Genomic DNA, 16,668 nt, shown 5'->3' on the forward strand with positions numbered 1-16,668 from the left:
AATTTTCCTCCTCGCTCTGAGGAAAGTCATATACAAACATACACTAAACTAACTGTCTCTCTCTCTCTCACACACACACACACACAAAAACTCCACCTGAGGAGAAGCAACACTGCCCTGATGGGCCCTGGGCTTGGTGATCTCCTTGGTCCCGTCAAGGGGATCTCTGGGGCCTTTTGTTTCCCCTCAGACCTTGGAAAGCCTTTGGCAGCTTCCCCTTGGGGACATAGGATCTCCTGGTGGTCTCCTAACCCAGCCTCCACAAAGCTGAATTTTCTCAGCTCCCTCCAGGCGAAGGGTGGAAGAAAGGGCCATAAAAGGAGAATTGGGCTCTGTGAAAGGTGGATGAGCTGCAGGGTGGAGGCGTTGATTCAGCCCCAAGGTGAGAGGTTTGTTTTGTCTGGTGTGAGTAGCCAATAATCACACAGAGGTGGAAGGTAATATATTTAAAACTTTTATTTCTGTAACAGGTAAAAAAAAAATCACACTAGGGACTAGAGAAACAAACCAAGGAATCTGGTGGGCCCTCACGCCAAACTTATAAACCTCACAAATCTCAGATTATACCAGCAGTTTTAATTGGTTCAAGACACCCCATAGGAAGTCATGTCTGTTACTCGCTTAGTGGCCAATTGCTTTGCAGGGAAAGTTCCAATCCAATTGTAGTAAGTCTCTATAGTCACAAGAGCTGACCCTGATTTCAGGGCACACAATCAAAAATTAAATTAGCCAGCTTCTCATAAGTATTAAGTCAATGTGGAAGCCACAAGAAGTCACATGTTGCAATCGATTCACATTGTCCTTTATGACCATGGAGGATTGGATTAACAGTTACAAGTGGAACTGCCCAACTGATGTAAGACCAGCACAGTCATACGATGTTTCAATTTATGACTGCATGGCTTAATAATGGAGTTGCCAATCCCTATTGTTGTCAGAAAGCAAGGGTTACTTGTTACGTACTTACTTAAAATTTTAACATTCATAGAGCTGCCAATCTTAAACTGAGTGGCTTACAGTCAATAAAATAATATAAAAGCAAACAGCAAAAAAAAAAACCAAAAAGGTGCCTCGGCCTCATTTCTCTAATGTGCCCATTTTAAGGGCTCCTGGAAGGATAAAAGGGGCAGAGGCTATCAGATCTTGGAAAGCGTGTTCCATAGGCAGACACTGCAACTACTGAGGACCCATGAGATGGCAATATTTAAGAGAAAGGACAACTCTATTGCTCCAGTGGAACAGGCAAATGGCATTAGCACTTAAGACTTACATACCACTCTTTAGAGCACCCTCTGAGTAATTTACAATGTCAGACAGATATCCTCAGGGAAAGTTAGTCCTATAGATATATAGTCCTGCATGTCAAGTGTTTTAACATGAATCAGTTTGCAATTCTTGACTAAAGTTGTGTCTGCATTCCATGCTTTTATAAGGTTTCATATCATAGTGGATCCGCTTACATGAATTAAGGATATTTCAGTCCCTAAAGGCATCTCCTCCACATGGGTCCTTTTATGGGAAGTAAGTTGATTGCTCCACATGAAATTCTTTCCACACAACATGCATTCATATTTTTTCTCCCCTGTGTGGATTCTTTCATGAGAAATAAGAGTTCTGTTTTCAGAAAAACTCTTTCCACATTCCATACATTTATAAGGTTTCAACCCTGTGTGGATCTTTTGATGGGAATTTAGGTGACTTTTCAACCTAAAGCTCTTCCCACACTCCATGCACTGATATAGTTTCTTCCCTGTGTGGATACTAATGTGGTAAGTAAGAGAGCTGCTTGTACTAAAGCTCTTCCCACATTGATTGCATATATAAGGTTTGAATCCTGAGTGGATCCTTCTGTGGCAAGTAAGGGAACTGCTTCGACTGAAGCTCTTTCCACAGTCCACACATTTATACGGTTTCTCTCCTGTGTGGACTCTTTTATGGGAGGTCAGGGAACAATTATGGCTGAAGCTCTTTCCACACTCCAGACATTGATAGGGTTTCTCTCCTGTGTGAATCCTCCTATGAGACATCAGGTGGCCACGGCCATGAAAAGTTTTTCCACAGTCCACACATTTATAAGGTTTTTCCCCAGAATGGATCCTTTTGTGGGAAGTAAGAACACTGCTCTTGCTAAAGCTCTTCCCACACTCGATGCATTCATAGGGTTTCTCTCCCGTATGGATCCTTTTGTGGGAAGTCAGGTAACAGCTTTTACTGAAGTTTTTCCCACACTCTATGCACTTATATGGCTTCTCACCTGTATGGATCCTTCTATGAGAAGTAAGGGAACTGCTCAAACTGAAACATTTCCCACAATCTATGCATTTGTAAGGTTTCTCTCCTGTGTGCATCCTTCTGTGGGCAGTAAGGACGCTGCGTTTGCTAAAGCTCTTCCCACACTCGATGCATTCATAGGGTCTTTCTCCCGTATGGATCCTTTTATGATAATTAACAGAACTATTCGAACTGAAGCTTTTTCCACAGTCCATGCACTTATATGGTTTTTCCCCTGTATGGATCCTTTTATGAGAAGTAAGGTCACTGCTCTGTATGAAGCTCTTCCCACACTCTAGGCATTGGTAGGGTTTTTCTCCCCTATGGATCCTTTCATGATAAGTAAGGGAACTATTTGAACCGAATCCTTTTCCACAGGCTGCACATTTATAAGGCTTTTTCCCTGAATGGATCTTCTTACCGTATTTAAGATTACCAGTACATCTAAAGCTGTTTCCAGAGTCCACATGTTTATAAGGTTTCTTTTCTGTGTGGATCATTTTATGAGGAATAATGTCACTGTTACTGCTGAGGTGGTAATTATGGGAATTGGGTTTTGCTTGGAATGTTTCCCCACTTCCTTGATAGTTTCCCATCCCATTTTCCTTACGAACATTTTGGGTCAGGAGATAATCACTTTCCATGCATTCAAGAGTGGAGATTTCTCTCCAGTTGTAGCATTGGCCTCTTCCAAACTTATCAGTAGATGTCTCTTCTTTTATTTCAATCTTGATTACTTCTGGCACCACAGTTGGCTCTTGGTAACCTTCATTCTCCTGATCATCAACTGCTCGATGGGGAAAAAAAGACAATTAAAAAAATCTGATTAGAAAAGCAAGAAATTCAGGATGTCACCAGGGATCAAGTCTCATATTATTTGCAGAATCCTTTTCAGTACTTCTAACACAACAAACATAAAACTTGCTCTTCCCATCCCAGGCCCTAGCCTGCATCTGCCGAGAAAGCAATAGGAAAATGACAGCATGATTGATAGTTATTAATTTTTTAAAAATTACATATATGATGGAATGTATGCCTGGAAAAACAGGTTGCTTTGGCAAACCCAGATCTTTCACAGAGAAAGGTCCAGATTGAGACACTGCTTAGTCCCAAGCTGGACGAAGGAGCGGGGAAGAGGTTCAGGGTTTCTAGAATGTCTCAGGATATACCGGTATCTAGTAAGTGAGTAGGTTATAGTTTTAGTTTGGCAAGATTCTATTAGGTGTAAACAAATAAAACAATTCAATTGGATTTGACCGTGTCATCTCTGGACTTGGTTCGAACAGCATAGTTGGTCTTGTTTCATTCTTGCAATGAACAACAACTTAAAAAAAGGACACCCAAATTAAATAACAAGCAATGCAAGTCCAGGTCTTGACATCATGATATGGTGTATTAACTTGTGTCACGTGTGTTGTAATATACATCCAGTGCCACAATATACATATTATGGCAATCATTTTAACAAGATCTGCACAAATCTCCTAAGCTGCAAATAAACTGTCTAGTGACTCTTTGCTTTGGTTTAATTCTAGAGGAACCCTTACTTAAAGAGGCCACAATCCCACATGTCTCCAACATGACTTCTCGGTGCGAGGCTTTCTCGTTGGGATCCAGCAGCAACCACTCTTCACTGGTGAAATATATGGCCACCTCGTCAAAGGACACAGGACTCTGAAAGAGAAAGAATCCCTATGAGCAGACTCAGTCAGCGCATTTGGGGGTCTCAGTTGTCAATATTTCAACTGACGAACCCAACCAAAGCAAGCACAGTCAAGACGATCCAATCTCTTAATGCAAAACTTTATTGGGTATATCATTTTGGCATCGATGGGGGCAAAACCAGATCTAGCTAATTCACACGCAAACCTACATAAGCTAAGCATAGGATTCTCCCTCCCCCACCATTAGTGCAGGTCACACTGTCCAATTGTGTCTCACTGTATTGTTATGAGAAATAGTCTTTGGGTTTGGCAAACACCTGCTGAAGTGTCCTTGGCTCTCACACATATCAAGGTCTGGAGCCTACATTCCATCCCGGACATAAACTGTTTCAACTCCTTCCCTCAAAACGACACTATAGAGCACTGCACACCAGAACAAGACACAAGAACAGTTTTTCCCCAAAAGCCATCACTCTGCTAAACAAATAATTCTCTCAACACTGTTCAACTATTTACAAAGTGTACATTACTATTACTGTTAATCTTCTCATCACTCCTTATCACCCATCCCCTCCCACTTGTGATTGTAGGACTGTAACTTCGTTGCTTGTATCCTTACGATTTATATTGACTGTTTCCTAGTATGATTTGATTTGATGATATGATTTGATTGTACCCTATGAATATCATTGAGTGTTGTACGTTGATTCTTGATTCTTAATGAATGTACCTTTTCTTTATGTATACTGAGAGTATTTACACCAAGACAAATTCCTTATGTGTCCAATCACACTTGGTCAATAAAGTATTCTATCTATCATCTATCTATCTATCTATCTATCTATCTATCTATCTATCTATCTATCTATCTATCTATCTATCTCCCCCTTCCCGCCCCCTGGTTCATTAGCAAGGCGAGAAGCAATAATGGTTGCAACAGCAAAAGCGCAATTCGAATCTTGATAGCAGTATGTTATGCTGAGACCCCAAATGAAAATGGAGCTTCCATTGTGTGAGAAGTACATAAAAATGAATCAACAGACTTTTGATCATCTGATCCATAGGGTGCTTTATTAGGGAAAATACTGCAGTATGGACTCCTCTACTCCAGAAAAAAAAACATTTTCTAGGAGGAAGGGGACACTTCCATTTAGTGAATACAGCTTATATAGGTTTATTAAATCACATGGTTACATAACATTTCCTGTTTTCCGTATATGGAAGTTATAGAACGTTTTTTTCATAAGAAAGTTCCAACCTTCCATGGAAAACTCCCAACATTCCCATTATAGTCAGAGTTCCTGTTATTCAAATACCAGAAAATTATAAGAAAGCCATTAATATCTCTTAATGTGACATCTAATGTCAGACCGCCTCAGCACATACCTCTAACTTATGCCAAGTACATAGTTTTGCAATCTTGTATAATTTCTAGCAGAAAACACATTACATAAATGTTCTGAACTTTAAAAGTTCAGACTGCGAACACAAAATGGCTTCAGTTCGGCTCTTTATATTCTCAGGTGTAATAACCAAATTATCACCTATAACACATTGCTTCCCCAAATTCGCCCCTGGTCTTTTCCCCCCCCCCCTACCTGAGCTGGAGGTCCAGCTGTTCTTTCAGCTTCACCAATACAAGGAGATGATCCTGTGAACAATCGTGACTCCGTTTCGTTCCCTGGGAAGGAAAGAGATAAGCAGGAAAAAGATTAGCTCTAACTCTTCTGTTCTGGTCTAGCGAGGATATGTATTAGAATTTAATTCAAATTATTACAAAAGGCCAAAAACAGGCTGCCCCTTTCCCCGTCTCTCAGGACAAAGAAAAATATATTGGGATGAAGGAGTAAGAACACCACCAAGAGGAACCAGTCTTCTGCAAATGGGAAATCATGGGAAGCTAGTGTATGGACTGAAGAAGGGATAATCCCTCATGAGACTTAAGACTTCTAGCTTGAAGTAGGAGAATTAAGTCTTTCTTGTTGGATCACCTTCTAGTACAGGGGTGGGCAACTATGGCCCGTGGGCCACATCCGGCCCGTTGGTCTTTTAATCCGCCCGCCAAGATTGGTACAGAATTAAGGTTTGATGTGAATGATTGTATGATTGCATTCATTTGATTTTGACTTGTAATGACAGGCATTTCGACACCAGGTGGCGGCCCGTCTGTCAAATTTTAAAAGTCAATGAGGCCCCCGAGCCAAAAAGTTTGCCCACCCCTGTTCTAGTAATTCTAACAATTAGACACAAGAGAGAAGATACACAGAATTTTTTTTAAAAAACTGGAATATCTCTCAAAAATCTCCAACCATGCAGAATGACCATCACCTGGTGAACCATCCTGATACTGACCTTTCTGCTTGGAGACAGCCCCGCAGCACCACGGATCTGCATGAACCGCCATTTCCTCAGGATCAGTGCCCACTTCCAGGGACCTCGGAACCTGAAGAATACAGGCAAGGAAGAGGAGTCAAGAACAGGATCTACCTGAATCTGGATTTTAATTTTGTGGCCACAATATCGCAATGCTTCCTGTATCTATTATTGGGGACAATAGAAGAGATGCTCTACATATGTCCTCTGGGAGAACACAGAAACAATTCCCCTAATGGAATTCTCTAAACGTTTTCTTGTATGACTAATCCCAACAACTCTCTTTGGCAGATAATTAAGAATTTAAGTGTCAGGATTCCAGCAATTGCCCTAGTTAAATCATGATACTCGAGCCAAACTTCAAAAAACTTCAAAGGATTCATTAGAGGCGGCATACTGGCACTACCCTGTACGAAGCCAACTCTGGCAAAACTAATTTACAGTCCCCTGTGACCCTGTTTTCCCCCCTCTCCCCCCTGAGTGTCTCATAAACCAGATCCTCCAATTGAGCACGTTCACAGGCTGGGTGTCATCGTACACGTTGTCCAATTAAATATATTCGGGGGCAAGAACTCTAGTATTTTAGTTACAATCTTTTAAAGATAAGGGTTGGAATGTACTTTTGCTTCCCCCAACTACTAAAACAGGCATAGGAATATTTTATGAGTTGGCATCAAGCAGATTAAAATCCATCCATTTTTCCTAAGAGGAGTGTCTCTCACCTGACGTTTTTCCTGTTCCCCGTCTTCCGCTTGACTCAGCAAGAAGCCTTCGGCCAGGGCCACCGCCTGGCAAGTGGTCTCCGCTCGGCACTCCCGCACCCAGCACTGCATCTCCCTGGGCAGGATAGCCAGAAACTGCTCCAAGATCACCCGGTCCAATATCTGAGCCTTGGTGTGCTTTTCGGGCTGCAACCACCCCCAGCAAAGACGATGAAGGCGGCTGCAAAGCTCTCGTGGTCCTTCGGCCTCCTGAAAGGGGCTGTTCCTGAAGTACCAATGTTGGATCTCAGAACTGAGAGCTTCCTTCTCTGGGATCTTCTGCCTGGGTCCTGCCCAGAGCTCCCCACAGTTCCCAGGTTGAGCGGCAATGGGGTCTTTCCCCACGTCTTTCCATTCTGGGTGGATTGCATCCATTTTGGCCTCTTCTCTGACAGAGGGCCCTGAAATCTTCTGGGTTTCCAAAGGTCTTTTCAGACCTGAACGAATTGCACAGTGAGGCCAGGAAAAGTTTTGCAAGACATTCAGCCCTTAAATGATCTCCAAATATTGTATCTAAGCTGAAAAAGAAAAACTCAGATTACACAGAACATTCTCATTGAGAAACTGGTCCTTTAATCTAAATCAGAGCAACTGACTCTGGAGTGGGGCAAAGTTGAGGTTTTATTAATTGATTTTGGTGGAGGCTACACCTCAGAAGAACAGGGAAAAATATTTGGAAAACAATTGGCTTGGCTTATCCGAAAGGCTTAAAACTAAAATTGGAAAGGAAGGAGACAAATCTTTAGGACCCAGGGGTGGGTTTCTACCGGTTCTGGCCACCTCTGTAGAACCGGTAGCTCTGAAGAGCAGCAGACACAGAACCGGTTCTATGTCTGCTGATGTTTTTGCCCACCCGCCCACCTGGGCTCTTGCCTGATCTTTATTTCCTGATTTTTCAACTTCAGCTGCCGAACGAGGCATAGCTGCAGTTAAAAAAGCAGGAAAAGAGGGCTGTTTCAAAGGCTGCGTCTCTGCACACAGCATGCTGATGACGATTTACAGGCCCACGGTTTACAGTGTGCAGGGAAGCTCGTAAATCCCGAACTGGTAGTTAACCCTGTCGTATCCCACCCCTGTTTAGGACCTAATCCCAAACATAAACTCCACAATAACCAATCAGACAACAAAAAAAACCAAGGTCATCCATAAAACACTCAGATGCCTATATACTACTGCTCAAAGTAATGGGGAACATGGGGTGAACTTGAAATCCAATACATGAGAGCAGGCACCATATCGTTGCCATTACGGAAACTTGGGATAGAACTCATAATTGGAACAATTAGAAGGTTATAAATTGTTCAAAAACAAAACAAAACCCAGAGCCAACAAAAGAGGGAAAGTTACATTGTATGTGAGGAGGAATCACTGCATCTCTGCAGAAATACACAACACCAAGGATAAAAGCATTTTTTAATACATTGTAGAAAAATTAGAGGGAAAAAATAACATTTTGGCAAACACTTAAACATGAGCCAGGCGTGTGTGGCCGCAGCCCAAAAAAGCTAATACAATCCTTGATTGTATAAACAAAGGCATAGAATCAAAATCAGATGAAGTGTTAGTATTGCTTATAAAGCCTTAGTAAGGCCACAGCTGGAATACTGTATACAGTTTTGGTCACCAGAATAAAGTTGTTGAGACTTTGGAAAAAGTGCAAAGAAGAGCACCTAAATAGCAATAGCACTTAGACTTATATATCGCTTTCTAGTGCTTTACAGCGGTCTCTAAGCGGTTTATAATGAGCCTCTTGCCCCCAACAATTGGGGTCCTAATTTTACCCACCTCGGAAGGATGGCAGGCTGAGTCAACCTGGAACCTGTTGAGATTCCATCTGCCAAACTGCAAGCAGACGTGTGGCTGTCAGCGGAGGTAGGCTGCAATACTACATTCTAACCACTGTGCCACCAAGGCATCAGAAGATGATTCAAGGCCTGGAGTAATAGGCAGTATCTAGCTCAACAGCAGTAACTGTTGTGGTTCACCGGCAGCCTGTGCAGACGGCAGCGGAATCGGACAGTGGGGAAGAATGGGGGCTAGTCCGGAAGTCTGGAGAGGACTCAGACAAGGGTCCTGCATCTGATGCGGGGATGAGGCCAGGACCATCTGAGAATGGGGTGCTGCCTCCGGAGTCTGGCAGCAGTGAGGCAGAGGACCCAGGGGAGTCTGTTCCCAGTGCACGTGTGCGCAAAGCTGCTAGAAGGCGAGAGCAGCTGAAACAAAAAGGGCAACTGGGGAATAAGGCTGAGAGGTAACTGCCCCTCCCATAAAGTATAAAAGACAGGCAAAGATGATGAAACCTTTGCAGGAAGCAAAATCGTTTGTACGGTTCAGACTCATTCTTGAAGCTGTACTTCGGTTGGTTTTCTCTCTAGTTCATTCGACACTTATGTTATTGGTAGCATTTCACAGGAAGACAAGTTGGGTGCTTATCTCGAAGGACGTTGCAATAAAACAAGGCTTGCTTTTAAAATAAGTGTGTGTGTAATTACGGTCTCGGAAGCCTTGGTTCAGAACACTGTGAGGTGGACCTAGGTATTCTGGTGGATCGCCACTTATGAGCTAGCAGTGTGCTGCAGCTACCCAAAAAATCAAATATAGTTCTAGTCTGCATCAACAGAGGGACAGTATCAAGATCAAAGGAAGTCATGGTACTGCACTGCACTACACTGCACAAATGAGATCTCACTTGGAATATGGAGTCCAGTTCTGGTTGCCACAATACAAAAAAATATATGCTGAGACCTAGAAAGAGTTCAGATAATAGGAATTGATAAGGGGGCAGGTATGATAACTGTCTTTCCGTACATGAGGAGCTGCTACAGAAAGGGGGTAGACTTATTCTCCAAAACTCCTGTGGATGGGACAAGAAGCAGCGGATGGGAGTTTGTTAAACAGAGATTCAACCTGGAACTAAGCAGACATTAATTGATGGGATAGCTTGCTTCCTGGAGTTGGGGGTGCTCCAGCACTGGAGGTTTCCAAGAACAGATTGGATTGTTGGAGTGGATATAAGGTCTCCTGCAATGGGCTGGGGGTTGGACTAGAACAGTGGTCGCCAACTGGTAGGCCATGGGCCACTAGAAAATTTTGGTGGCCCACAGAGAAATGTCACCCCCAGAGCAACCCCCAAAGCAATTAATCCAGGCTGCGCAGAAACACAAGGCTGCGCTACCCACATGGCCTGCGGGAACCCTCCCCGCCCACTCCTTACCGGGCAAACTTGCCTGCTAAGTGGCTATTTTTCCTCCCCCAACCATCGGCTGTTCTGCTGTGCCGGGAGATTTAGATTAGCTAGGAAGCAGGAAATGGTTGGATTTCTTGTTAATTTCTAGCTAATCTTTAGATCTTCAGCTCTTGCTTTTAAGCACAGCCGAACCTCCCTTGGGACCGAAGGTTCTATGATTCAGTGCAGGACTCACGGCAAGCAAATTTTATGTGACAGTCTCAGGTAGTTGATGGCAGATAGATCACTGAGCGATTCTGTGAGCAACTCAAACTGCCCGGCTGCTTTGTCGCTCTTTTTTTTAATAAAAAAATTCAATATTTATATATTTATAATATTTGCACGCAAGCCATGCTCAGCCAGTCACATGACCACCAAGACACACCCACAAATTAGGCCATGCCCACATAACCAGTTAGTGGTCCCTGGGATTTAAAATTATGAGTCCCTGAGGCCCAAAAGGTTGGCGACCCCTGGACTAGAAGACCTTGAAGGTCTTCTAGTCCAGGGGTCGCCAACCTTTCGGGCCTCAGGCACTCATAATTTTAAATCCAGATTCCAGATCTATGAGTCTGTTCTTAAGAGATGTTTCAGCTCCGTGGCAATGAATGTCCTCTCTCCCTCAGCCCCTCCCCCCTTGGAGACCAACTCTTTGGGGAGGGTCTTCTGCTGAGGTGTGGCTGAGCTCCACTAACAGAAAAAAATATTTGGGGATGGGGTCTTACAGCACATTTGAGGCATGGAATCGGCCCTTTTCACAACCTCGCCTCTCCCCCAAAAAAGCTTGAAATGGGACTGTTGGCAGGGAGTGAGGAGTGCCAGGAAGAAAAGCCCCTTCCCCCGATTCTTTTTTTTTTTTTGCTACAAATCTGTGAAGCCAAATAAACAGATAATCAGAGTTGGAAGGGACCTTGTAGGTCATCTAGTCCAACCCCCCCCCAAGCGGGTGACCCCACACCAGGCTTGTCCAACCCCGCGGCCCACAGGCCGCATGCGGCCCAGGTCGCCTTGTAATGCGGCCCAGTGCCCACCCCAACCTTCTGGCAAGAGCCAGCGAGGAGGAGGAGGAGAGGCAGGAGCGAGGTGGGGCAAGGCGAGCGCCACGCCAAGGAGCAACAGAAAAGGCCTTTGCTGCTTCTGCCCCGCCGCCACCCCCCACCCCGCCGCTGCCGCTTCTGCCCCTGCCGCCAACTTCCCCACCCCACCACCGCCGCCGCTGCTGCTTCTGCCCCGCCGCCGCTTCTGCCCCTGCCGCGCCGCCCCCACCCCGCCGCCGCCGCTTCTGCCCCTGCCGCCAACCTCCCCACCCCACCACCGCCGCCGCCGCTTCTGCCCCGCCCGCTTCTGCCCGCCGCCGCCGCGCCGCTTGCCCCCGCCGTTTTCTGCCGCCTCTTCTGCCGCCGCCACCGCCCCCACCCCGCCACCGCCACTTGCCCCGCGCCGCTTCTGCCCCCGTTGCTTCTGCCGCCGCTTCTGCCGCCGCCGCCCCCCCCGCCGCCGCCGCTTCTGCCCCCGCCGCCGCTTCTGCCCCCGCCGCCGCCCCCACCTCTGCCCCCCACCCTGCCGCCACCCCCCAACCCGGCAAAATAAATAATTAATAATTTTTATAAATAATACTTTTTATAAATAAATAATTTTTAATTAATAATTAATAATTAATAATAAAAATAATTTATAATTTATAATTTGTTATATAATTTTATAATATAATTATTTTATAACAATTTATTATATGTGCGGCCCAAACCAAATTTTCATCTTCTAATGTGGCTCAGGGAAGGTGAAAGGTTGGACACCCCTGCCCTACACCATATGATATATGAAATATATGAACAAGCGGTGCTTTAAGCTTCCTCCCCCCTCCCCCAGCAATTCCTCCCCTCCCTCCCTAATGCGGGATCTCTTGCAATGCACAGCCAGGAGCAAGAATTGGGGTGGAGGGGTTGTCTCCCCCTCCTTACCAGCCTCGGGATTCGGAGTCCGGTAAACCTTTTGGGGGGGAATCCGGGGTCCCCCTCTTCACCATGGGCTCCGGGAGAGTTTGCTTCCTGTCTTCCCTGCAAGAATCGGTCGAGGAGACTCTGCCCAAGGGTGGGAAAGAGGAAGTTCTGGCCCCTCCCCCCCCGTCCCCGCGGGAAGGAAGCCCCTCCCTCCTTTGCCCGCTCCCCAAGATTCTAGAGGAGCAACTCACTGCCGGGTCTTCCCAGCCAAGTCAGACGCCAGTCAGCGCATGCGCAGTGGCGCTCGGTGAGTCGGGAGAGATGACCGGCGCCCTGCCCTCTAGCGGCGAGATGGTGGGATGACCTGAAACGCTACGCGCTCCCGTCTCTTTTTGATGGCGGTTCGTTCATTCTGGCGGGGAGCCGTTGCGGAAAGAGAAGCCGTTGCAACGAAAGGGTTAACACCAGTGTAGCTCCGTGCTCCGTTCTTCCCAGGAAACCATCTAGTTCAGGGGTGTCCCACCTTGGCAACTTTAAGACTTGTGGACTTCAACTCCCAGAAGCAAAGCTGGCTGAGGAATTCTGGGAGTTAAAGTCCCCTAATCTTAAAGTTGCCAAGGTGGGACACCCCTGATCTAGTTTCTAGTCCAACCCCCCCTACTCGCTACATCGATGTATAACAGGGGTCCCCAAACTTGGCAACGTTAAGCTTATGCTGGCTGGAGAATTCTGGGAATTCAAATCCACAAGTCTTAAAAGTTTGCCGAGTTTGGGGACCCCTGCTTTATATGGTTATATATATACAGCATAAAAAAAGAAATACTTATTGGTATATTAATAACAGATCATCAGAGTTGGAAGGGACCTTGTAGGTCATCTAGTCCAACCCCTCCCGCCCAAGCGGGAGACCCTGCACCATTTCTGACAAATGGCAGTCCAATGTCTCTTTGAAAGTCTCCAGTGATGGCGCTCCCACAACTTCCGAGGGCAACTTCTGTTCCATGGGTTGATTGTTCTGTCAGAAAGTTTCTCCTCGTTTCCAGGTTAAATCTCTCCTTGTTCAGTTTCCATCCATTATTCCTTGTCTGGCCTACAGGCGCTTTAGAAGGCCCGCCCCCCCCCCCCGCGGGGGGGGGGGGGGGCGGGGGTGGGGCGGGGGGTGGGGGGGGGGGGGGGCGTGGGGTTTGGGCCGGTTGTGGTTTTAATTTTCCACAAGGGGGGGGGGGGGGGGGGGGGCCAGGGCCGGGGGGGGGCGGGGGGGGCGGGGGGGGGGGGGGGGGGGGGGGAGGGGGGGGGGGGGCCCCCCTTGAAAAATAGCTTGACCCCCTCCTCCCTGTGGCAGCCCCTCAAATATTGGAGCACTGCTATCATGTCTCCCCTGGTCCTTCTCTTTACTAGACTAGCCAAGCCCAGTTCCTGCAACTGTTCGTTGTATGTTTTAGCCTCCAGTCCTCTAATCATCCTGGTTGCTCTTCTCTGTGCTTTTTCTAGAGTCTCAACATCTTTTTAAATAAATCTGGTATTTTATCCATAAAGAAGAAATACTTATAGATATATTTACATATCTGGTATTTCATCCTTTATACTGTTAATATACAGCATACATACTTCTATTATTTACATATCTGCTATTTTATTCTTTATACTGTTTATATACAATTTAAGAATTCTGGGAGTTGAAATCCACAAGTCAGAAAGTCGCCAAGTTTGGAAACCTCTGATGTATAGAATAGAGTAGCGTAGAATAGAAATAGAATAGATATAGAAATAGAATAGAGAACAGCATAAAACAGAACAACTTTGTCATTTTGATTGTACACTAATCGCATACATTAAAATGAAATTTTGTTGCGTACAGCTCTCAAAGCGTCACCATTTCCAATATACACTACATAAAGATGACAAAATAAATAAATACAAAATTATGTATATACCCACACACATATATGACGCATACAAACAACACAGGCATTTGCCCAATGGCTCTCCCACCTGGTTGAAGACTTGCAGGAGACCTCCGTATTTCAAGTGGTGGGCTGTTCCCTTGCCCTGCAGCCTTTCCTGCTCAGGAGGAAATTCTTCCTGACAACCTGCCCGCAAGCTTCCTTGGACTTTTCATCTAATGGTCTTTGTCCTGCAGAAAGAATTGGTCCCCTCTTGATCTGTCAAATGCCCCCTATAGACACAAAGGGATTGACCTTGGCCAAGAGGCGTCACATAGAAGCCACCTGGATATCACAGGCCTGGCTGGGTCTCATACAATTTTGTGCGTCATCAGCTAGTAGTATGGGATTTTCACATCTCAGCAATCGTTGACACGCATGGGCTTTGCTTCTCTTGAAGCCCACCTACACCCCCAGCCACCCAATTCCACTTCTGATGTTGGAAGCGACTGGGATGGTGTCTCCTCTCTTCGGGCGGGGGGGAGCATCCAAAGGCTGCGTTGAAGTCCCCTGTTGCTATTGGTGGGGATGTTGTCCAGGGTCCCTAGAAGGGGATAAGGAGCCCCAACCAGTAAGGAGGGAGCGATGGGAGAGACCGTTGATGTTGGGGCGAGTAGAAATCCCTAGAGAAGATGTTGGAGAAACGGCAGAGGTAGAAGCCTGTGAGACTCCTCCCCTTCTCTTCTGACCACACCCCTCCCAGTGCACTTCCCTCAGCGGGAAAAGACGGTCCTGAGAAGGGGTGGGAGGAGCCTCTTTGCTGGCTAGGGGGATGAGGAAGAGGCACCTGAAGGAAGTGCCAACCTCAACAAAGTGCCACCCTCAGCGGTCTTAGGAGCTCAAGAATGGATCCTGCTCCTCCTGTCTCTGACTCCGAATAAGGCCTCCCTTTGGGCCCCCTCTTCTCCCTCAGGCCGTGCTCACGGTGTCCCCCAAGAGTACCTTTCCAGCTCCCCTCAAGCATCTTGAGTGCTTTAAAATGACCGATTTAGGCAAGCCAGATAAAAGCCCCCAACCCAAAAGAAGGTTCACAGTTGGGGGGCAACCCCCCCCCTCAATTCAGCAGCTTCTCTGATGGGAAACACCTCAGTGGATCCCTTGGGTTCACCCCATGGCTGAAGCGGAATGACTGGGAACATCCCCCAGCCTTGGACTCCACTCACCCCCCAAATATCCTTCAAAATAATGATGGTATCTCTTGCAAAGCGAAGAGAAAAGAGTGGAATTGCTGGCTGGAGAATAAGAAACACTTTGAATGAATATACTCAAATAATATATTACTTAATTGTATTAAATTAGAAGATAAATGTCTTCCCATTAATACCCATCTAGACCCTCCAACTCCTTGAAGAACAAATCCTTGTCTACCACTCAAAGGCCAAATGGATGTCCAAGCTGTAGAAAGCGGCAAAGGGGTTTCTGTTCTCTGGTTACCATTTGAGTCGTCTGATGTAAAGAATAAAAAGTTGGCCAACTTTAACCCAATTGCAGGAATTATCTCCACAGACGTAAAATTAAGAAAATTCTAATAAAAATGCCAGGATTTTATGAGGAATGTTCCCACATTTTATAGGCTATAATGTCTCTCGTTTGCTTCTTTCATAGATAAATCTATCTTACTAATGCTTTTCTCATTCCATGGTTTTCAATGCATCCTTGCGCAACGTGAAACTGAGTCAGATCTGAACTCATTCCACCCCCTTCTAGCGCTTTCTAACGTTTTATTCCACACTTCCCCCTCCCCCGATAAGTTCTCTTACATATTTACCTGGTTTCTTCATTTAGCTTTTTTGTTCAATGTGTATAAAGGAGGGCATCATTTACATTGCACAATTGTTTCCAATAATTTATTAGAAAACGAGAAAGGTTCTTAATAATCAGGAAGTATGTTTTTAAAAATATATTAGGATTAAAAAGTACAAAGTCACAATCACGCTAGTAACAGTTTTCTCCTAAACCATAGCAACCTGACATGTCAAGTACGATTGATCTTTCTGATGAACTTGATATCACAAAATGAAATAGAGGCAGTAAAGTGGCATTTGAAAATCTTGTCCTCGCCGTTAGGAAGTTTCTCTTTAATTTCAGGTTGTTTCTCTCCCCTCAAGTAGATTCCATCTGTTACTTCTTGTCCTGTCCTCTGGTGCTTTGATTTAACTGACTGTGTTATTGATGTCAATAGTATTGACCCTCGGCTCGTTTTTGGGTCACCTGCTTTCTTGCTTTGCTTTGTTTTGCTTGCATACACCAGCTCTTCACAAAGCCTGGAGGCTGATCCCAAACTCACTTCAGACGTCCATTCTGCCTAAATAAGGCAGCTTGACCAAGCTGAGGTTGTGAAGTTTTGGAGTAATGAGAGGGGCAATTGGTTTAACATATTTTCTTGAGTGACACCTTAACTTGAATAGGTAATGTCTCTTGAATTAAGAACACTATCCTGGGAGCTTTCCAAAATCAATCCCTTTATTCAGTTGCTCCTGCAGTGATCCT

The 16,668-nt window shown here is 45.5% G+C and overlaps 2 protein-coding genes across 5 annotated transcripts in view; both read right to left on the minus strand.

Annotated features, from left to right (window-relative positions):
- The window catches only part of LOC113425376 (uncharacterized), a 51,855-nt gene that overhangs the window by 28,815 nt on the left and 6,372 nt on the right, over positions 1-16,668 (minus strand). The gene's annotated exons all lie outside the window — the stretch shown is intronic.
- On the minus strand, positions 436-12,541 carry LOC113430713 (uncharacterized). 4 transcript variants are annotated; one of them, XM_087953472.1, is made up of 6 exons: positions 12,257-12,541; positions 7,031-7,587; positions 6,264-6,378; positions 5,534-5,616; positions 3,819-3,945; positions 436-3,058 (listed from the first exon to the last, which is right to left on the minus strand). In XM_087953472.1, the coding sequence occupies exons 2-6, from the start codon at positions 7,442-7,444 to the stop codon at positions 1,437-1,439; spliced, it is 2,361 nt and encodes a 786-aa protein (XP_087809598.1). In that variant the 5' UTR covers positions 7,445-7,587; positions 12,257-12,541; the 3' UTR covers positions 436-1,436. The 4 variants fall into 4 exon arrangements, with proteins under 4 accessions (XP_087809598.1, XP_087809599.1, XP_087809596.1 ...); XM_087953473.1 differs by having other exon boundaries at positions 6,288-6,378; positions 12,257-12,527; XM_087953470.1 differs by having other exon boundaries at positions 442-3,061; positions 12,257-12,456.

Source organism: Notechis scutatus, chromosome 2, assembly GCF_049901735.1.
Source record: "Notechis scutatus isolate UNSWTSFEM ecotype Mainland chromosome 2, rNotScu1.2, whole genome shotgun sequence".
Classification (NCBI taxonomy): Eukaryota; Metazoa; Chordata; class Lepidosauria; order Squamata; family Elapidae; genus Notechis; species Notechis scutatus.